Here is a 23,218-nt window from a genome sequence, read left to right as displayed (position 1 = left end):
ACCCTATCTCAAAAAAAAAAAAAAAAAAAAAAAAAAGACAAACCATATCAAAATGTATTTCAAATGAAAGCCTGGTTGAAAGTTTAAAAATGTTTCATCTGAAGAGTAGATGTGACAACCCCTCTCACTTATGTCACCCTGAATAATTTTTAAACTGCCCTAGGAGGTTTAATGTCTTGGAAATTGGGTGGTAGTAAGAGAATAGTTCAAAGATCCAGGAGTCTATCTCTATAGAACATAAGTCTCTGAATTGCATGTTTTCCTTTTGTGACCTTATCTTGAAATTTCAGCCACTTGAAGCAGAGTATAATATACAACTGAACAACAAAGGCAAGGCCCTCTTTTGTCCACAACATTAATATTTGCCCAGCTGTTATAACAGAAGTGACTTTTAAAGTTAATTATTATAAAATTAGTCCCTATTCATTGGTTAAAAAAATAGAAAATACAAATAAGCAAAACAAAGATACCAATAATCTCATTATGTTAACATTTTGGTATTTAATTCCCCAAAGATTTTCCTGTGATAATGATATGTATCCTTTTTGTACAAAATGGGATCATATTTTATATATTGTTCTGTAATCTGCTTTTCTCACTCTCATTCACACGTAAACATCTGTCTCTGCTAATAAATATACAACATCTTTTTAGTGACTACATAGCTTTCTATTGTCTCACTAAATCGAAAATTTTTTTCAGCCAATTCCTTATTGTTAAACATTTAGGCTCCTTCAAATTTTTAATTTGTATTTATTATAAACATTGCTACATCTTTGGAAACTTCCAATAGTTACTTTTGCATATATCCCTAGAAAGGGAATTGTTAGGTCAAAGTATACACAATTTTAAAGCTTTAATGGCTCATTGTCAAATTATCCCCCTTTCCTAGAAATTTTTACAATTTACCTTCTTCCAACACTACTCTTTAGGGAAATATCCTTTTCCCCACGTCCTCTCCAACATTGAATATTATTATTTTCATTTTTTTTGTGAGTTCAGTAGGTGAAAATGGTATCGTATTTACTGTTACTTTTTTATTTTTTATTTTTATTTTTATTTTTTGAGACGGGGTCTCGCTCTGTCACCCAGGCTGGAGTGCTGTGGCCGGATCTCAGCTCACTGCAAGCTCCGCCTCCCGCGTTCACGCCATTCTCCTGCCTCAGCCTCCCGGGTAGCTGGGACTACAGGCGCCGCCACCTCGCCCGGCTAGTTTTTTGTAGTTTTTAGTAGAGACGGGGTTTCACCGTGTTAGCCAGGATGGTCTCGATCTCCTGACCTTGTGATCTGCCTGCCTCAGCCTCCCAAAGTGTTGGGATTACAGGCGTGAGCCACCACACCCGGCCACATCTATCCTTTTCAAATATGATTTCTGACTTGTGTATCATGCTTTCAAACTAGTTCCGTCCTTAAAGCTATATAATATTTTCCTGTATTTTTTCTGGCTTTTTTTCTTTCTTTTTAACACTCAAACTCATCTGGAGTCTATTTTAGTATAAAGCATGAGGTTGAGCTCTAAATTTCTCCCCCAAATGTTAGTCAGTTGTCCCAAGACTATTTATTAAATAATCCACTTGCTATGAAACATTAATTCTAATTTGGTTCCAAGTATACACTGTTTTAATTGTTGATCAAGCATAACATGCTCCCTATGAACTCTCTACCCTTATTCCATCTTACAATTTCACTTTTTCCTTCTTTTAAAATTGTCCTGGCTCTTTGCACACAGTTATTCTTCCAGATGAAATGTGCATAAGGATTTTTAAGATGACTGGGTTGAATTTAAGATGATCATTTTTACATTGTTGAGTCTTTCATCAGGAACACAGTATACCTCTCCATTCGTTCAAGTCTTTCATGTGCCACAAAAAAATCTGAACATTTTATATTATCACCTGCATTTTTTCAGTTAAGTTGATCCCTGGGTAGTTTACGTTTGTGCTGTTTTTATGATATTACCAATGTTGGTGTGTGTGCTGAGTGGCTTTTTTAGCATAGTAGATAAGAGCCCTGGGTCAGTTGGCCTGAATCTGAATCAGGGTTCACTTTCTTGCTATGTGACATTGGGCAAATTAACCTTTCTTAGCTGGAGTGTTCTTATCTCATCTCATCTGCAAAACATACATACCTATACCACGAGCTTTATTGTTTTGTAAATAATAAATGAGAAAATGCAGGTGGAATACCATACTCCAGGCCTGACACACAGACACATGAATGAATGTTAGTAATCCTTATTTTGCAAGTTTTACAGTAGCCAGTGTTTGTTGGTAAAACACTAGCATGAATATTGTTTCAAATATCCAAAGGCTTTCAGCAACCATCTTCCAAAACAAACTAAATTTCTAAGGGGAAGCAGTTTGAACGCTCAGTGTGGGACACTGTCCATCAACAAGAACTTGTTTAACTTAAAGCACAAAAGAGGAAAAGAAGCTCAAGCTATGGTGCCCACAGCCACAGCTCTGTGGACCGTGAGCAACTGACAAGCACTGCCACATAGGGTAATAGTTGCCTCACCTGTGGGACATCAGGCCACTCCTACAGTGTAGCAACTCTTACTGGTGCTGGGATGGACATCAGGCATGTTGGTAAATCAGCAAGCTGGGACCTGGCCCACCACTTGAGCCTGGAGGCATTCTCTCCCAAATGCTCATTCCTTTATTTAGTTAGATACGTTTCCTGCTGTCTTTTTGGCTATTTATTCTCTCTGTGAAATCATCAAATAAACCTAGACATTTTTAATTCTGAAAATTCTTAGGAGTTCTCTGTTAAAAAAATCTTGCAAACTGTCACAGAATTGCAACAAATCAAATAAGTGATCCCTTTCCAAACCTTTAGTTTGAAAGCAGTTTTAGTAACTTATCTACGATGGTAACTTTAGTGAGCAATTTTTCTAGGAATGTTAGACAGATATTTTAAGAATGTGGGCCAAGTGTGGTGGCTTATGTCTGTAATCCTAGCAACTTGGGAGGCCGGGGCACTTAAGCCTCAAGGACCACTTGAGCCCATGAGTTCAAGACCAGCCTGGGGAACATAGTGAGACATTGTCTCTACAAAAAATTCAAAAATTAGCTGGGCATGGTGGCTCGTGTCAGTAGTCCCAGCTATTAAAAGTAATGGCAAAAACCGCAATTACTTTTGTACCAATCTTATACCTTACGTTTGGGTGGCTGAGGTGGGAGGATTGCCTGAGATTGGGAAGGTTGAGGAGATGTAGTGAGCTGAGATCACACCACTGCACTCCAGTCTGGGCAACACAGTGAGACCCTATCTCAAAAAAAAAAAAAAAAAAAAAGAATGTGGAGCACCTTTCCCAAAAGTCTGCATAGTAACAGGCTGGCAAATATAACCAAATTTAATTGATTAAAAAGCATCATTGTATTGTTTTCTTTAAGAAGGCATGTAATGGGCATGCTACCAGTTGAATAAGGACTGATGCAACTGTAATACCTTGTTTCATAATTGCCCCTTTGTTGCAGTCAGGATTAGATAAGTCATCTTTGTTCTCCTGACCAGTCTATCTTGTAACAATCCCTCTTTATGACCACAGCTCGTGTACTCTGTCTCCAGAGACGGCAATAAACCTATGTTCAACCTTTCTTGTGTTATGATGCTCTCTAACTCATTTTTAGGGAGAGTGCAGAGTTCAGTTTAGCACAAAATCACATAACAATTAGATCAGGCTCCCTTTCTCTTCAATAGAATGTCCTTTCTCCTTCCTGCAAGAGGCCTGGTCTCAGGTGGAATGATTGAGGTAATGCATCTGGCTAACATCAGAGGCAAGCCTAGTCATGCACATAGATCATGCCCATGTTGTAGATATGATCTAGGCCACTATTCAAGCAATGCTGTGGTTTTTAAAAGTAAGTACATCTTCCCTCATCCAACACATACAGGCACACACACACATGCACGTGTGCATCTGTGTTTTAATAATACTATTTGAGGTTATCATCCTGCAGGATTATAAACTGTTACTTTGTATCCCTCATAATATCAAGCTCAGATCTGAGAGAAACCGACACTTAATACTTGAATTACAGATGATTCCCGACTTACAATGTTTAACTTACACTTTTTTTGACTTTACAATGGAGCAAAAGTGATATGTATTCACTACACGCCTTGACTTACGATGGGGCTATCTCTAGATAAACCCATTATAATTTGAAAATATCGTGCATTTTTGACTTACGATTTTTTTACTTACAGTGTGTCTCTCAAGACGTAACCCCACTGTAAGTCAAGAAGGATTTATACACTTTTAAATGACTTTGAGGGACTAAAGAAGAAAACAGGAAAGAAGCCTCTACACAAAGAAAAAAAAAATAGAAGTGGTCACAAAGATTGACTTGAGCAGACAGGCCAAAAAAAGCTCACACAAAACTGCTGTTTTCTTGCAATTAATGGTTAAGTGTTGACAATGACTGTGCTGGGTGATAGACACATTATTCACCAAATACTTTCCTATATTAGCCTCATGGTGGCTGGCTTTCTTGCTGCTGAGTGTTCTTCTTTTTCTAATCTATAATTTGTCTTTTAATTTATGAAATATCTCTTATTTTAACAAAATAGTAAAAGAGAATGAAAATACACTTTTAAAAGAAACTCTTCTCTAGATTGAGCTTTATCAGATACTAACCTGCCATGTGAACTTGAACAAGCCACTTAACCTCTCTGAGTTCCAAGTTTACTCAAATTATATTATTTTTAACTGGTTGTTTTGACATGATGTCAACAGTGTCAGGCACATATTAAGTGTTCAATAAATATCTTTTGAAAAACTACATCAAAAATTGTACTTTCTCAAAAAATGACAAAGAGAAGGGATGAAACAGGAAGAAATCCACAAAATTCTCTATTAAACTAACCTAAACTTTTCCTGAAAAATAGTGAAGCGACTCATTTTTATAATGACATTGAGCTCAGAAACATAAACTATAGAATAAACAGTAAAAATTATTACAAGAACAGATATACTGTTACTCTCTCTTAGTTAATTTCTTAGGCATCTAGCATATAGAAAACATGATGTAAATGTCTTACTATTATTGTAATTATTACTGAATTTTCAAAATTATAAATCCACTTGAGCAGAACCAAATCTAATTCTTTTTTTTTTTTTTTTTTTTTTTTTTGAGACGGAGTCTCACTCTGTCCCCCAGGCTGGAGTACAGTGGCCGGATCTCAGCTCACTGCAAGCTCCGCCTCCTAGGTTTACGCCATTCTCCTGCCTCAGCCTCCCGAGTAGCTGGGACTACAGGCACCCACCACCTCGCCCGGCTAGTTTTTTGTATTTTTTAGTAGAGACGGAGTGTCAGGTTAGGCAGGATGGTCTCGATCTCCTGACCTCGTGATCCGCCCGTCTTGGCCTCCCAAAGTGCTGGGATTACAGGCTTGAGCCACCACGCCCCGCCTACCAAATCTAATTCTTTCCCTAATCTTTCCCTATGTTGTTGCTCAATGTAAAATCCCTGTGGTCAAGAGATATAAGAGGAAAGAAGACAGGCATTTGGCTGATACTTGCGATTCCTTGTCTGTGGTTATTCATCTGAGGTTGCAGAGACAGAAAGACCAAGCTTTCAGGAAACCTTCTAACTACAAATGCCTCCAGAAGAAGGAAGAGGCTGGCTAGATTGGAAGAGTCATGATAAAAGGGACTTTTTCTTGTTTGCACCACTATCTAGTGGTATTTGGGAGGGTGTTGTGAGGGTGGGGTTAGGCAATAAGGGAGTGTGTTTTCTACATGAAAGTTAAAACAATAATAAAACCAACCAAGTGGATCTGTTTCCTGTCATTACCATGTGTTGGCGATGCTTAACGAGATCAGGGATGAAATTCTCTTCAACTTGAGAGCAGACCCCTCCTAGCGCCCTCCTCCCACTTACACTATGCCCCTGTGCAGTGCCAGGCACATAGCAGGTATGAATCACAGAAAAGATGCTAAGATGGAAAATAAGAATATGAAACACTCTCCTTCCCCATGATTCCTTCGTTGCTTTTCCTATTGATTTTTTTAAAACATGAAAACCATAGTGTCAACTTCCCATAGTATTTTGTACATCTCTGGTCCTTATTAAAATCCTGTGCTGTCTTTTGGATTCCACAGCTTAGGAAGAATATCCATTCAATGAGGACAGAGGAAAGTAATGAACAAGGACTGGCCAATCAGACGTGGATAAAATTCTGAAAGCCCTGAGATTATGGACCCTAACAAGACAAGGTTGAAGAGTTGAAGTCTTTGCACACAATGTGGTATATTCACTGTAGGGTGGTTACCAGATTAACTCCCTTTTCCCAGAAGCATGGCGGATTTAGGTTCTATGGACTTAATAGATAACAGAGGTTCTTTGTCAGGGATGTCTTTCTAGCATCAAGGAAAGTGGAACCCTGTAAATGAATTCCAGAAGTCTTTGTTTATCAGGAGAAAGAAGTGTGTTTTCCACTAAATTCAATTTTTAATGACTGTTGCATACTTTCTGAAGCATTAAATTCACCTGTATACTACTTCGATGACAGAGGAAGAATCATGCACAAAGTAAAAGCCAATGGAAAACTTTGGGTGATAATGGTGTGTCAATGTAGGTTGATTGATTGCAACAAATGTGGCACTCTGATGGGGGACATTGATAATGGAAGAGGCTGTGCATGTGTGAGGGCAGAGGGTATATGGGAACGCTGTACTTTCTGCTCAGTTTTGCTGTGAACCTAAAACTGCCCTAAAAATAATCTTTTAAAATACCAATGTGGGAGGGGAAGAACTATTGCCACTGCATAAAAATAATTAGTTTCACTTGCATAATGCTTTAAAACTTAGCTACTGCTGGGCGCAGTGTCTCACACCTGTAATCCCAGCACTTTGGGGGGCCGAGGTGGATGGATCACCTGAGGTCAGAAGTTTGAGACCAGCCTGACCAATGTGGTAAAACCCCGTCTCTATTAAAAATACAAAATTAGCTGGGCATGGTGGTGGGCACCTGTAATCCCAGCTACTTAGGAGGCTGAGGCAGGAGAACTGCTTGAACCCAGGAGGCAGAGGCTGGCAATGAGCCGAGATTGCACCATTGCACTCTAGCATGGACGACAAGAGCAAAACTCCGTCTCAAATAAATAAATAAATAAATAAAATAAAAATAAAACCTAGTTAGGTGGTTTCATTCTCTTATATCATCCTGTGAAACTAGAAGGACAGATGTTCTTATTTCCATTTTTCAAGATGAAGAAATTAAAACTCAGAGAGCTAAAGTGACTTGTTTTTGTCTAAAGAACAAACAAGCATTCAAATTAGGTCTGAAAATGAGTCTTCTGATTCCAAGTCTTATGACCCACTAATGCACTTTCCACCTGTATCTATAACAATTCACAAGCTTTTAGAGACAAAAGAAATCTTATTTTTGTCGCAGGGTAGATACTCAAAGTAAACATTTTATGGATTATCAATGTAGTTAAAACATTAGCATAAGAAAAAGAAATGTAACTAAAATTATGACAGAAAAGAAAGATTATCCAAATTATAAGGTGCTAATATGCTTTTAAAAACTTCAGAATGGGCCAGGCACAGTGGCTCACTCCTGTCATCCCAACACTTTGGGAGGCCAAGGCAGCAGAAGGATTGATTGAGCCCAAAAGTGTGAAACCAGCCTGGGCAACATAAAGAGACCCTGTCACCACAATAAAGTAAAATAAAATTAGCCAGTCATGGTGGACAAACCTGTGGTCCCAACTACTAGGGAGGCTAAGTTGGGGGAATCACTTAGGCCCAGGAGGTTGAGGCTGCAGTAAGCCATGATCACACCACTGCACTCCAGCCTAGACAACAGAACAAGACTCTGTCTCAACACAAAACAACAAAACACCAAAAAACTCCAGAGCGATAAGTGGACTATTCCCAAATCACCAACATTAATGGGCCTATGCCAGTAATGAAGGAGAACAGAAAGTCTCATAGTAGATCAAACAAATTCCTGATTTCCCAGGATTGGGAGGTCCAGAAAGAAACCACAGAGAACACAGGGACAAAAATAATGCTTTGTCCACCAATATTGACATGTCTGGGTCTTAGGATACAGGCTTAGGATAAAGGAAGTGAGGTTTTTTTTGTTTTGTTTGTTTTTTAATCCAGTGAGCTGGGTCTTAGTATAAAGGCAGTGAGTTTCTATACATCAGTTTTAATTTCCTAATTATTATAGTAGCAATAACCAGTGCTTATTGAGAACTTACTTTGTGCTGGATTTTGTTCTAAAACCAATGTACTTTTCTTAGATTTTTTAGTGAATAAAAAATTAACTTTGCAATATCACAATAACCTTTGAAGTAATCAGAAAGTGCCTGACTTTACAAAGATCTGGGACTTGCCATTCTTGGTTCTCAAATGCTAGTGCTGGCATCACTGAAAGGGCATAAAGTGAAGGCCTGACAGCCATCCTGTGAATGTCAGACAGCTCTGGACCCACAGAGGAATGTAGATATTCCCTTTTAAAACAATAATTTAACTATGTTAAGGCTCTAGCTCATTTTGTCATTATTTCAAAAATCTGATTTTTTTTTTGAAACAGAATTTCGCTCTTGTTGCCCAGGCTGGAGTGCAGTGGTGTGATCAGCGCTCACCGCAACCTCCGCCTCCTGGGTTGAAGGGATTCTCCTGCCTCGGCCTCCCGAGTAGCTGGGATTACAGGCACCCGCCACTTTGCCTGGCTAATTTTTGTATTTTTAGTAGAGACACAGTTTCACCATGTTGGCCAGGCTGGTCTCAAACTCCTGACCTCAGGTGATCTGCCTGCCTCAGCCTCCCAAAGTGCTGGAATTACAGGCATAAGCTACCGTGCCTGGCCAAAAATCTAATTTTTAAGGAGCTTTCACTGCCATACAATTCTGTAATGTTAAGCTTCTTCCATGTTGCCTACAATTTCAAAGAGCAAAAGGCAGGTATGTAAAAATCACTGAGGGTGGTTTGTAGCATCATTGAGGGTGCTCATCAGGGATAGAGTAATAAGATATTTAAGATATTTATGGAGGTTTAGTAGTGATCTGAGCCCTATACCAGACATATATAGTTATAGATTTCCAGGTAAGGTCAAAACATGGGGAAAATATCCCTTTGTAATATTCCCCCTGGCATTTTGTTTTCTTCCACCTGCTTGTTTCTCTCTCTCTCTCTCTCTCTGTCTCTGTCTCTTAGAGACAGGGTGTTGCTCTCGCTTGTTGCCCAGGCTGGAATGCAGTGGTACAATCATAGCTCACTACAATCCTGAAATCCTGGGCTCAAGCAATCCTCTCATCTCAGCCTCTCAAGTAACTAGGACTACAGGCAAGCGTCACCAAGCGTGACCTGGAATCTCTTTTAAATAGGATAGAATCCTTTCTGAACTGGCAAAGAATCTTAACATGAAAATGCCTAGGGGGGTGATATTGACCTAAATCTACAATAGGTATAGACTTTGGCATCAGAGCTGAGGTTTGTCTGAGTAAGACTGTGTGGTGTGATGTGAGGAGAGATTTGGGATGGTGAATTCTTAAGTAAGGTTTAGGGGGAGATGCAGAAAAAGGGTCCAAAGATAAACATCTGACTGCCCCAACCACTGCCTAATAATCAGTATTCCCTTGCGATGCTCAGGCTTCAGGGATTGCCCAGTGACAAGTGACTGCAGTCTGGAAGCATTTAAGATGACTGGCACCAGACTTCTGGCGAACACAGAGGGAGAGCATTTATCCTGCCTGAAGGTTTATTCCATTTATTCCAACAGAAGTGTGATATCTCAGGCATAGGCTCAAGTTCTCTCCTCTCTGGGTATCCATGAGTGATTGCTGCCAACCACTCAGTACCTCCAAGGTCACAGCAGAGCTCTGCGGAGCAAGTCCCCAACCTGCTGAACCATCAGTCCTTTTTCCTTAGAACACTTCCCATGTCCTGATAAAACAATTTTCTAATCAAAACACCCCCAACGTGGTCATTTCTATCCTCACAAAAGATAATATAATTTAAATGAAATTGTGGAATGCTAAACGATACCCAAACCCCAAAGCACTAAAATTTTCTATCAAGCAGAGCCACCTAGCGGTAAAATGGAACATTTTTTTTAAATTTCCATTTATTTTCTCACTCTAGTTTACAGTTACCCACTTTAAGACTGTCGCCTCCATCTGTTTTCCTTACCAAACATCTATTTATCCAAGGTAAACAAACCTACAGTTTGTCATAATTGGAAAGTTTTATGACTAAAACAGAAGCTGAGGCAACAGTGTCTCCTCAGAAGGGCAAGAAAATGTCAATACTAATTTATTTCTAAAGATAAAGGGCCCTAGGATATTTACTTCATAGCCTTCTATTTTCTGTAACACACTTCCTCTCCACACTATGCACGTATCCACCCATGTAAATGGTCTCATACAATTTACAGGCACTGAGAAGCCTCGTTCCCAATCCCCTCCCTGCTATATACATATAATCTGTGGCAGAAATGAGAAGTACCTTGGGTTGTGATTTGATTCCTTCTCTTCCTTCAAGGTAGGTAAACATTCATAGTCGGCTAGGACAGAATAAAAGCAAACTCATTGTTAGTTCCTGAAATTGTATCTTCTATCCACAAACCTGATACAGTTGAATACCATAGTTCTCTGATCTGCGTGGTTACTTGTGCTAAAATGGCCTCACCAAGGAGTGACAGTGGCAAAAAGATTAATGATGTCAAGGTTCTTGAAATGGAAAAAGCGCTAATAACACAGATACAAAACTTCAACGTGCCTCTGACCCTGGAAAGGACACAATTCATCACTGCTTGGTTATTCTGTCCCTGTAGCACCCCAGTGCTCCCAAAGCTAGAATCTGCACGTCTCAGGATAGACACCGGAATAAGATGGCTTCGCCTGAGGTTCCAGCGTGTCTGCAGAATGATTTCATCAAATTGCATGGTAGAAAGGAATTGGGTAAAGCGGGAAAACAGCCAATCTTCCTATGATCATGAGTTCCTTTCTATACACCACTCGTTATTTTTAAGGGCAAAAAAATTATTTGATTCTATCACCTATATGTCAAAATAACTCAGCTTTAGTTGTCAAATAGAAATGCCTTTTCCAGTTTTCTGGTTTTAGTGAGCATGACAGAATCATGATTTTATATTTCACAAAATCTCTGGCACAAAACGTAATACAACAACATAGTAAGAAGAGATTGCCTTTTCTGTAGTGAATTTTTTTCTTCTACTTTTTTTTCTACATTTAAAAAATTCTACTATGTATGCATATTACTTTTAGCAACTGAAAACAACAAAATGAGATTCCTGAAGTACTAACTCAATGACCCGCCCCATCCTCAAATAGAATGGCTTTATAGAGTCCTTCTTTCCTGTTAGAAATTGTACAGGTTAGCCGAGTGGCTCTTTTTTGAAATCACATCTTGATAAGCCTGTGGTAGTAATAATTCTTTGTTTGTTTGTTTGTTTGAGATAGAGTCTTGCTCTGTCACCCAGGCTGGAGTGCAGTGGTGCGATCTCGGCTCACTGCAACCTCTGCCTCCTGGGTTCAAGCTATTCTCCTGCCTCAGCCTCCCTAGTAGCTGGGAGTACAGACATGCGCCACCACACCCAGCTAATTTTGTATTTTCAGTAGAGATGGAGTTTCACCATGTTTGCCAGGCTGGTTTTGAGCTCCTGATCTCAGGTGATCCACCCGCCTCGGCCTTCAAAAGTGCTGGGGTTATAGATGTGAGCCGCCGTGCCTGGCCTGGTAGTAATAATCCTTATAATCAGTCTCTGAATTTTCGAACTCTACCATAGAGTGTTGAATTTGACAGACTCTAGGGTATTTTTTTTTAAGATAAATGGTAAAAAATACAAATGATATGATAATGCTGGGTTTTTATTAATTTAATCTAAGTAGTAAAAATAATTAATTTTTAAAGGGAATTTAAAAAAGAAAAAGCAGCTGTCGTCATTTTAAAGTCCCATTATTGATTTACTAAAAAGTAAGGAACATAGACTTCCATTACCGCCAGATATCAATTGGAAGTTGTTATATGCGGTATGTGTATCACCATCTACATGAGCAATGTCCAATAGAGCATTCTAAAGTGATAGAAATATTCTACATTACACTGTCCACTTAAGTAGCCATTGGCTACTAAACACTCAATATTTTTAATTTTAGTTTTAATTAATTTAAATTTAAATAGCCACATTGGTGATTGTCTATTACGTTGAACAGCACAGATCTATGGCTACTACATTTGATAAAGTTTTATATCCATAGTCAGTTTAAAATTATAGATCTCTAAATTCTGTAATGTATAAGTTAATGCCAGATGCTAACTTTTTCCAGATCATTTGGCCTCAGAGATTTCCTTTCTTGAGTAAAATACCATTTTCTGTTTCAAAAAGACCATTTCAACGACTTGTACAGAAATAAAAACAAGTGGCAACAATTAAGCTGAATATTTAAATATTGTCAGACCAAGTTTATTATCTGCATGTACCAGATCTAATGTGGGATTGGGCTCTGTCTCACTCCAGGATTTATTGAGATATTTATAAAGCTGTTGCAGCCTTCTATTACTAAAGAGGAAAGAAAAAAAAACAAACTTTAGGTTACCACATACCATTTCTATTCATGCTGTTCATCCATTTATCAAGCTCTTCCATTTCAATTTCCATAACAGAGGGTGTATCTTCCTCAAAAATAGGGCTAGAAATAGAGAGCAAAAGGCTTGTTGGAAAGAAATGTGAAATGCGTCTGATTTCATTTGGAAAGAGACTAGAGTGCTGATCCTGAGGAAGATGAACTTGATTCAGTGCCTTATGCTCTAGGGAAGCCTGAGGGCTTGCCCTTGTCCAAACTATCAAACTTCAGTAGGAAGAAAGGCTACCACACAAACATACATTTATCACAGGTCCAAAAGTGGGGTGCCCACAGGCCCAGCAAGTGGACTACAAGGGAACCCAGGAGACTGACTGCTCCCCTGAAGGTACAAAGTCAAGTCTGCAAGGCTCCCAGGGTGAGGCCCTTCCGGGGAGTTGCCACATTAAGCATTTTAGCCTTGCTTAATTTCACTTCCTCTTCCTTGGGGTTTTTTGATCAGTGCCCCAGGTCAAGAGGTCACTGTCAACAGGCCATAGTTATCACCTGTCCCTTCAATTCCCAGGCCTTTCCCTTTTGGAGAAATGGAGCAATTGCTTTCAGAAATTCCCCGCCCTCACTTGCAGAAGCTCAAAGTGCACAGTCAAGGGACAGAGCCCATGGTTAGTGGAGATAGGGCTGGGGAAAGAGGGACCACCACCTCTGAAAGCAGCATAGGCAGTACACTGTGTAGAGGAAGCCACAAAGTTTCTAAACCAGAAGGCTGCTTGGAAGGTGGGGAGGGGATGGCATCACCCCAGAACATGCTTCTGAGTGGAGGCTTGTTTTTCTCTCTCCCACCCCCCCTTCCCTCCCTCCTCTCCCTTCCTCCTGCTCCTCCCACTCTTCCCTTCTTCCTCCTCTCTCTCTCCCATCCCTGGGGGTTCTTGCTGTGCGAACTTCTGCTTCGACCAGGGATCCCCTGCTAAATACCAGCTCAGGTATCTTTCCAGGTGATAAAATTTCTAATCAGAGTAAATGAAACGACATCCTTGAAATACAACTAGGGATGGAATATTTAACTGCTACGCGCTTGAAATTGGCAGCAGTCAGGATTCTTTCCTGAACGTAGGACAACGAAATAAAGCAGATGGCACACTGTCCTTGCCCAGATCACACTCACACGCTGGATAGGGTGTGGGGATGCCAGCACATCCTCCCTTAGGCTACCAGAGATCTCCAGCCCAGCCTGGGAAGCAGGAGAGCTCCGCAAGGTGTCAGAACAAAAACACCTGAAAAGGCAGCTGTCTGCCCTAACTGTTGCTGTTCACACCCCAGGTGGATCAGAGGCAGCAGGAAAACTTACACTTTCACGTTTTCATTTCCCAGTTCATCTACAAGGAAATGAACATAAAGGTCATGTTAGCTTTGTTCTTCTGTAACAACTTTTAATCTCAACAACAGCTGAAGTCTGCTTTACAAAGAGAGCAAAATGACATTAAGTAATGTTTTTAAAGGAGCGATCATTAACTTAGAGTTAAACAAGTGCGGATTGCCATATTGAAACTAGGTCCTAATCCCTGTGAAATCTGCTTTCTTTTAGATGTGGATGGTCAGCGGAGACCACTTACTTCAGATCAGATGTTCATCTGTCTTTATTTTTTACATCCACAAGAAGAGGAAAACAGTGGTAAGGAAAGGCAAGGGAGGGTGAAACAAGAGGGCTTGCTCCTTGGCCTCCTTCAGTAAAATGTCCCAGATCTAAAGGTCGCTGCTTCATTTCCTGTGATACACCATGCTGAGCACTGTGGCACTCTGCCTCACTCCTGGCAAAAGATGTGGTCTCTTCCATCAAGGGCTCCCCTTGGAATTTTCCTTTTACCCCTGCTCTTTGCATGGCCAGATCCCTCACATCCTCAGGGTCCCAGCTTAAATACTCTTTCCTCAGGGAGGCCGTCCCCACCTCCTCTATATAAAGCAGGGCCCATCTTTCCTGTTGCTCCCCAGCTCAGCACCTTGCTTGCATCCTTCATAATATTGGCCACAATTTCTCATTGGTCAACTCGTCTGTTTGATTTTTTTTTTTTTCTGTCTGTCTCTCTTACTGGACCATAAGTACAAAGGGGCAGGGATTGTGTCTGTCTTACTCGTTGTGGTATCCCCCCAGCTCTGAGCCAGCTAGCACAGTACCTGGTAAATGCCTAGTCAATATCAGTGGAATAAATGATTAGGTGTTAACCTCAATTGTCCAGCACTGGGGTTCAATTCATGTCCAATATTTTGGACTTAGCATAGTGAAACTTCCAAGAAGCCTGTTTTTAGTTCCCATTGGTTGAGGTGAGAGTCAGGTAACTGTTTACAAAATGGCTCTAACGCACATCAGACTCCAAATGAACAAGTGGTGAGAATCGGAGCCTGATGTCCCAGCTGAAGCCCTGTTTCATTTGACAGGAGAACCAACACATCCAGAGAAATGAGGCAATGATGTTGAGTGGATAGCATAGGCCTACTGCACCATTTATGATGTGAAAATGATTGAAAAGCAAACCATTTTGTAGGGTCCACCAAATAGTCAGAGGTTTCTGATCCTTGGCAATCAGAGGCCTCCTATTGTCTGTCCTGGAGAAATGGAGGCCCTCAGTGAAGGAACACAACCAGCAGACACCTGGAACTGAGTTCCTGGCGGCAGTGAGCTGCTGTAATTTCCTGTGGGTTGGCAAGCTTGAATGGCATTGCTAATCCAGGAAAGCTGGGCACAGATGTAAGTTTCATGCCATCACTGCTTGCCTTCCAGGAGCTGCAGGCTATGTCCTCTTGCCCTCCAGTAGGAATCTAAAGCTTCCTGCAGATGCCTAACTCCTCAGAAACTTAGATGGGAAAAGGAGAATACACACACACACACCCCCCACAAACACACACTTTCTATCTAAAATATACAGGCCATTTCCTTAAGGAATTTTACTATAAATAAAGCTCTACACAATTGAACATCCCTACAGGTGACCCATAAAGATCCTCCTGTTTTGTCACTCCCTCCTCCTCCCTCTCCTTTTTTCCCTGCTGAATAATCCCTGACTAATTTCCCAGAGAGCAAGTGGCGGCATGGCCCCACCATTGTGGGCATGGATTTATCTTTATAATCTGGGTTCCCCACAGGCTTCAGGGTGAGCAAAAGCTAGCCTGCATGCAGATGAAGGAAAACTTTTAAAAGCCATTACAAAAGTGCTCCAGATGCACCAAATGTGAAGCTCCTGTAATCAGTATCAAAATAGAGCAAAAAGCTTTCTGTGGCCTCATCTTCCCTACTCCATGGCTATTACCTCTGCTCCAGCCACCATGGCAACAGAAAAACATCTGGGAGGGCACACAAAGAGCAGAGCATTAAACCAGGAGGGAGACCAATTACTTGTCCTCAGCAATCAGGCTCTGCCCGCTCCACTCCACCGGCCTATGTCTATTTATGAATAGCCACCTATTCCCTTTGCAACCAGGAGGCAAATGCAGCTCTTACAAAGCTCCATCTCAACCCCCCTCCATTCCATTTTCCCTCCAACAACCCTTCCATTTCATCTCCTCCGACCCACTTTGTCCTCCTCCTTCAGTTCCTACATGACCCCCACTTAGCCTGACAGTACCCTCCTCTCAGATCCTCTCCTTTGTGCATTCGACAGTGGGGTTGTCTGGTGGAGGCTAGGGGAGGGCAGGAGCTACAGGAGCCTCTGTCTTCCTTATCTTGTTTCCATGCTGAGCAGTGAGCAAGAGAAAGAGTCTCTTTCCAGAAGATTTACTGAGCAAGCCAGGCATCATGTAGCCACAGCCTGTTTAAAGTGGTAGTTTATTGCCAGCTGTTTTCCCTGCAGCTCTTTCAGAGAGACCTCGCACATCAAGACACTGCAGATTTAATGCCGGGAGGTCTAGGAAGAATGATAGCAGAACATCACGTTACTACACCACGTTTCCCTTTCCCTGGACATGAAACGGACAAGCCCAAAGGAAAAAGTAATTTCCAATCAGATGAAGTGTTCTAAAAGTTTTGGCCAAGTCCTCTCCCAGTGTCAGATTTAAAGACTTATTTCCTGGTATAGTATAACAGACCAGGTTCTATCCACGTGGAATAAGAAACAGTATGTCTGCTTCTAACTTTCCCAGGGGACACAGTGTGCAGGTATCCATGCCCTCCTGTAAAGCATTTCTGTGGGAGCTTTCCAAGCAACATACTGCTCTGACCTTCCATGATAATTGTATTTTACCTGAAAAAAATCACATTTTGCTAATGTAAATATTGTGCTTTTATGAACTTTGAGCATTCAGTTTTTCTGAAATGATATCCCTCTGTTAAGCAGCTAGTGATCATGTCTGTATTAAAGTATTGGCTGATAAGAGAAAAAAATTCAAATAAAACTCTCTATCAAAAACTTTCACGATAAGCCAATTGTTTTGAAATTCTAAGTTTTCTCTGTTGTGTTTTTTAAAGTTAGGCATATTTAAGGTAAAAACAATGTACCAATTCATAGTAAGGATAATGTACAAATTTGGCTTTCCCTCTGAGAGTAGATGTTCTTTAAAAAACATTCTAACATTCTTTAATTAAGTCACTTATTCAACAAACAAACAAACAGCTAGTGTGTGTTGGGCTAGGCATTGAGTTAGCTAAAGGGATGATAATAAGCTAGCACTTAGCACTTATGCCAGGTTCTGACTTTTTCTAAGTGATTTGCCTATATAAACCATTTAATTCTCACAACTCTATGAGGTAGGTATTGAATTTGAGCATTTTACTGATGAAGAAACTTAATCAGAGAGTCACAGTGCCAGGAAGTGCAAGCCAACCAAGCAGTGTATGTGGTTTGAGTCTGGACTGTCAACCTCAATGCTACACTGTCACACAACACAAATAAGACCAGTTCTTGGTTCTCTTGGGCCTTAACGACAACATAACCCAGAAAGAAAAGAAGAAAGATAAGAAAAGAAAAAAGAAAAGAAGGAAGGAAGGAAGCAAGTCACCAACTTACGACAATGTGAATACTGTGAACAAAGAGTGTGAACAAAGTATTCTGAGAGCACAGAAGAGGTGGTAATTAATTTTGCCTAGGGAAGGATTATTCAAGGCTTCCTAAAAACTGGACCCTAGCAATGGGGTGTGGTGGCTCACACCTGTAATCCCAGTGCTTTGGGAGGCTGAGGTGGGAGGATCACTTGAGCCTAGGAGTTTGAGACTTGCCTGAGCAACATTACAAGATGTCGTCTCTACAAAACATTTTTTTAAAATATAAAAAACTATCCAGGCATAGTTGCACAGGCCTGTAGTACCAGCTACTCTGTAGGCTGAGGTGGGAGGATCGCTTGAGCCCAAGAGTTTGAGGCTGCAGTGAGCTAGGATCGTGCCACTGCATTCCAGCCTGGGCGACAGAGCAAGGCCCTGTCTCTTAAGCAAAACAAAAACAGACCTGGGCCCTAAAAAATGGGATGGCAGTTTGCCAAGCAGACAAGAAGAAAATTCCAGACGGAAGAAATGGTATCAACCAGGCATGGAGGCACCCTGAAAGTCAAGTCATGTTCTGGGAACAGCAAATACTTCAAATGTAGTTACAGTGGAGGATACATGGGCCATGTCTGAGGTTGAGGCTGGCTCTCACTTGTAAATGGCTTTTGAACCATGAGACTTTCACAATGAAATTCAATGAAAAATCAATTTCTGGATTTGGAGCCTAAGAGTCCCACCATGTGTGAGTGGATACCTCTGACATCCCCCCAACCCTTGACTCCACTAGGTAAAACCAGCCATGGTTTGGGGAAGGAAATCATGACTTTCCCTGAATTTTAAAAAATTTAAAAAGCTCTGTTTGCTTTTTTTTCTTAAATAGAAAGAAGCCCCCATATGACTATGTTATTAGGAAGTTCTGAAATTCCAAGCAGTGGAGAAACGTGTATTTCCTACTTCCTTGGAATCTATTATGTCAGCCTCTGCCATGAAAGGAAATACTCTTTGGGGCTTCTTTCCCAGCTCACATTTGCCTCAGCTGCTGGCAATGAAAGGTTCCTCTGGCACAGGGACAGTGAGGGAGGCATGTGGGACAAAGGCATGGCCCCAAAGCCAGAGGTGCCCTCTGGTGGGAGCGAGGGACATAAAGTGAGTTTTGTATACATGTATGACTATGTATTGTATTAGAGATGTTCCTATCCTTTGAGTAACTTTTTGGAAAGACTATAAAGGCTTCAACTTAAAAATCGAATCTGAGCCGAGCGCGGTGGCTCACGCCCTGTAATCCCAGCACTCTGGGAGGCCGAGGCGGGCGGATCATGAGGTCAGGAGATAGAGACCATCCTGGCTAAGATGGTGAAACCCCGTCTCTACTAAAAATGCAAAAAATTAGCCGGGCGAGGTGGCGGGTGCCTGTATTCCCAGCTACTCAGGAGGCTGAGGCAGGAGAATGGTGTGAACCTGGGAGGTGGAGCTTGCAGTCAGCTGAGATTGCGGCCACTGCACTCCAGCCTGGGCGACAGAGCAAGACTCCGTCTCAAAAAAAAAAAAAAAAAAAAAAAAAAATCAAATCCGAGTAATTTTTACTACCACAAACCAAAAGTACCCAAGTCTGCTTTGGACCTAGAACTGCCCTGACCCCTAGTACATGATGATCCTTGAATCAGAACTGAATGCTCTCAAAGTGAGTCTCTGACTGAGAGAATTTCTATCTAATTGGTTTTCAGATTGATATTACTAATCTTTAGACAGTTGAAGAATTTGATTATAAAAGTTAGCATAGCTTCAATGGGAACAAGAACAATGCTTCCTCCAGGACTTTTCAAGATCAAATTGGGATGTGGGGTGGTGGAGAAAATAAAATCTGTGACAGAAATATAGATGAAAGAACACTCTTCTTGTGGTGATGACCCCAGGGCCTCTAGCCTTCGCATCCCTAACCCTAATCTGACCCACTTCTTGATCAGCCTTTTTCTTTCCCCAAATTATACAGGATCTTCATCTGGAGATGGCAGTAGCAGAAAAGCATCCCCCAGAAATATGCAGGTTCAGGTCCACACCACTGCGATAAAGTGAATATTGCAATAAAGCAAGTCACATTAATTTTTTAGTTTCCAAATGCATAAAAAGTTATGTTTTTTCTACAGTGTAGTCTATTAAGTGTGCAACAACATTGTGTCTACAGAGACAATGTATACACCTTAATTTAAAATACTTTATTGCTAAAAAATGCTAATGATGGTCTGAGCCTTCTGCGAGTTGTAATGATTTTTCTGGTGGAGGGTCCTGCCTTGATGTTGATGGCTACTGACTGCTCAGGGTGGTGGCTACTGATGGTTGGGAAGGCTGTGGCAATGCCTTAAAGTAAGATCACAGTGAAATGTGTCACACTGATTGACTCTCTTCCACAAAGATTTCTCTGTAGCATATGATGCTGTTTGATAGCATTTTACCCGCAATAGAATTCACGATTGGAGATGATTCTCACAAAACCTACCGCTGCTCTACCAACTATGTTTATGTAATATTCTAAATCCTCTATTGTCGTTTCAACAACGTTCATGGCATCTTCACCAGGAGTAGATTCTATCTCAAAAAAAAAAAAAACCCACTTTATTTGTTCATTCAGAAGAAGCAATTTCTCAGCCACTTAATGTTTTATCATGAGATTGCAGCAATTCCATAGCATCTTCAGGCTTCACTTCTTATCCTAGTTTTCTTGCTATTTCTACCACATCTGCAGTGACTCCTCCACTCAAGTCTTGAACCCTTCAAGTCATCCGTGGGTCTTGGAATCAACTTCTTCCAAAATCCTGTTGATGCTGATATTTTGACCTCCTCCTATGAATGGGAAATGTTCTTAATGGCATCTAGAATGGTGAATTCTTCCCAGAAGATTCCTTCCCAAATTTATCAGAGGACTCACCATCTATGGCAGCTATGGCCTTACAAAATGTATGTCTTAAACAATAAGACTTGAAATTCAAAATGACTCCTTAATCCATGGGCTGCAGAATGGATGTTGTATCAGCAGGCATGAAAACATTAGTCTCCTTGTACAACTCCATTAGAGCTCTTGGGTGACCAGGTGCATTGTCAATGAGCAGTAATATTTTTAGGGGAATCTTGTATTTTGAGCAGTAGGTCTTCATGGTGGGCTTAAAATATTCAGTAAGCCATGGTATAAACAAATGTGCTAACATCCAGGCTTGGTTGTTCCACTTACAGAGCACAGGCAGAGCAGATTTAGCATAATTCTTAAGAGCTGTCATATTTTCAGAATGGTAAATAAGAATCAGCTTTAACTTAAAGTCACCAACTACAGTAGCTTCTAACAAGGGAACCAGCATATCTTTTGAAGCTTTGAAGTCAGGCAGTGACTTCTCCTCTCTAGCTATTAAAGTCTTAGATGGCATTTTTTTTTTTTAAGTAGAGACAGGGTTTCACCATGTTGGCCAGGCTGGTCTCAAACTCCTGACCTCAAATGATCTGCCTCGGCCTCCCATAGTGCTGAGATTACAGGCATGAGCCACTATGCCCAGTCAGATGGCATCTTCTTCCAATAGAGGACTGTTTCATCTACATTGAAAATCTATGGTTGAGTGTAGCCACCTTCATCAATGATTTGAACTAGGTCTTCTGGATAACTCGCTGCAGCTCCTACATCAGTCCTTGCTGCTTCATCTTGCACTGTTGTTATAGAAATGGCTTTTTCCCTTAAACCTCACGAACCACCCTCTGCCAGCTTCCAATTCTTCTTCTGCAGCTTCCTCACCTCTCTCAGCCTTTGTAGAATTAAAGAGAATTAAGGCCTTGCTCTGAATTAGGCTTAGGCTTAAGAGAATGCAGTGACTAGTTTGATCTTCTACCCAGACCACTGAAATTTTCTCTGTATCAACAATAATACTGCTTTGCTTTCCTATCATTGTATGTTCACTGAGTAGCACTTTTAATTTCCTTCAAGAAATTTTTCTTTGCATTTACAACTTGGCTAAATGTTTGGCACAAGAGGCCTGGTTTTCAGCCTATCTCAGCTTTCAACTTGCCTTCCTCACAAAACTTAATCATCTCTAGCTTTTCACTTAAAATGAGAGATATGTGACTCTTCCTTTCATTTGAACACTTAGATGCCATTGTAGGGATATGAATTGGCCTAATTTCAATATTGTTCTGTATCAGGGAATAGAGAGGCCTGAAGACAGGGAGAGAGATGGGGAATGGCCTGTCGGTGAAGTAGTCAGAACACACACAATGTTTATCAATTAAGTTCACTGTCTTCCGTGAGCATGGTTTCAGGCACCCCAAAACAATTACAACAGTAATATCAAAGATCACTGATCACAGATCACCATAACAGACACAGTAATATTGAGAACATTTGAAATATCGTGAGAATTATCAAAATGTAATGCAGAGACACAAAGTAAACATGTGCTGTTGGAAAAATGATACCAATAGACTGGTTCGATGCAATGGTTGCCACTTCAATTTGTTTAAAAAAAAAAAAAAAAAGCAATACCCGTAAAGTGCAATAAAGCAAAGTGCAACCAAACAAGGCATGCCTGTTTTTTAAAATTCCATTAAACTTTTTTTAAAGAAAGGAATATGCATATATTCACTTCTGGAAAATTTCATTGAAATGTATTATTTATTACTTACTATTGTAAGTAGTCCTTGTTGCTTAATTTTAAAATGTCTCTGCTCCTTCTCCAATCCCACCCCCAACTGCAGGCAGGTTTTAGGATCATACTCACATGTCTGTAAAGCACTCTGAGATCCTTGGCTAGAAGGTTCTATATCAAAGCAAAGAATATTTTGTTTTATTGATTTTTCACTAATACATGAAGCAATTTTCTGGAAATGGGAATACACCAAATATTTACCTTGTTTAGTTCTTTTTCTTTTATAGTATGTTGCAAGGAATACCACAGATAAAAGTAAGACGACCAATAAAATCAAAGGGATCAACACCATCAGTATAAACTCTAACTGATTTTCATCCGGAGCAATGTTGGTAGAATTTATATTTGCAGTTAATGTTTCTGTGGCGGTCACTGCAGCAAATATGCTTGGAGTAGTCACTTCATTTGGTCTTTCAGATTCCTCAGTTGTATCTCCTGAGTGTTCTAATTCCTCAAAATTACCTGTGGGAACAGATACAAAATTGAGATTGCCATGGAGACAAAGTTAGTATGTTATATTGTCAATGATTTTTAAATTATTCCTAGATACATTCTGTGATAAACTTGACCCATTATACCTGGGCTCCAAGCTAGGTGTGACACAGAGCATTGATTTAACATAAATGAAGCTCAAGCTGGGAGTGTATTGAACATGGAATCAGAGCTCAGAGAAAAACCTTGTGCAAAGGTAGGCAGTTTTGCATTGACCAGACATTTTAGATGCGCTTAAGCAAAGGGCATTAGGAAGCTGCCCCAGGTTAAGGGTGATGTTCCAAGCCAAGTTATGTGATATTACAGGACATCTCCTCTAGGATATGATAATATTTTAATAAAATGTCTGAATAAATTTAAATTCACATTTACTAAAAGTTAAGTACATGCCATACAGCACTTTTAGATGTAAACAAATGCACTCGGTGTCCTAATTTTTTTTTTTTTTGAGGCAGAGTCTTGCTCCATTGCCCCAGTTGGAGTGCAGTGGCATGAACTCAGCTCACTGCAACTTTCA

The 23,218-nt window shown here is 40.5% G+C and overlaps 1 protein-coding gene across 2 annotated transcripts in view; it reads right to left on the bottom strand.

The window, feature by feature from the left end:
* The window catches only part of TMEM154 (transmembrane protein 154), a 56,762-nt gene that overhangs the window by 4,613 nt on the left and 28,931 nt on the right, over positions 1-23,218 (bottom strand). The window contains exons 2-6 of one of the 2 annotated variants that reach the window (XM_011956416.1): positions 22,411-22,671; positions 22,282-22,320; positions 13,913-13,940; positions 12,590-12,675; positions 10,469-10,526 (exon numbers count right to left, since the gene is read on the bottom strand). In XM_011956416.1, the coding sequence (XP_011811806.1) occupies positions 10,469-10,526; positions 12,590-12,675; positions 13,913-13,940; positions 22,282-22,320; positions 22,411-22,671 (472 nt within the window). Of the gene's footprint in view, positions 1-10,468; positions 10,527-12,589; positions 12,676-13,912; positions 13,941-16,022; positions 16,461-22,281; positions 22,321-22,410; positions 22,672-23,218 lie in introns of those variants that run through there. The other variant, XM_011956421.1, reaches the window with a different exon arrangement.

Source organism: Colobus angolensis, unplaced genomic scaffold, assembly GCF_000951035.1.
Source record: "Colobus angolensis palliatus isolate OR3802 unplaced genomic scaffold, Cang.pa_1.0 Scaffold111, whole genome shotgun sequence".
NCBI lineage: Eukaryota > Metazoa > Chordata > Mammalia > Primates > Cercopithecidae > Colobus > Colobus angolensis.
Note: the sequence above shows the minus strand (reverse complement) of the source record. Positions and strands in the feature narration are given on the sequence as shown.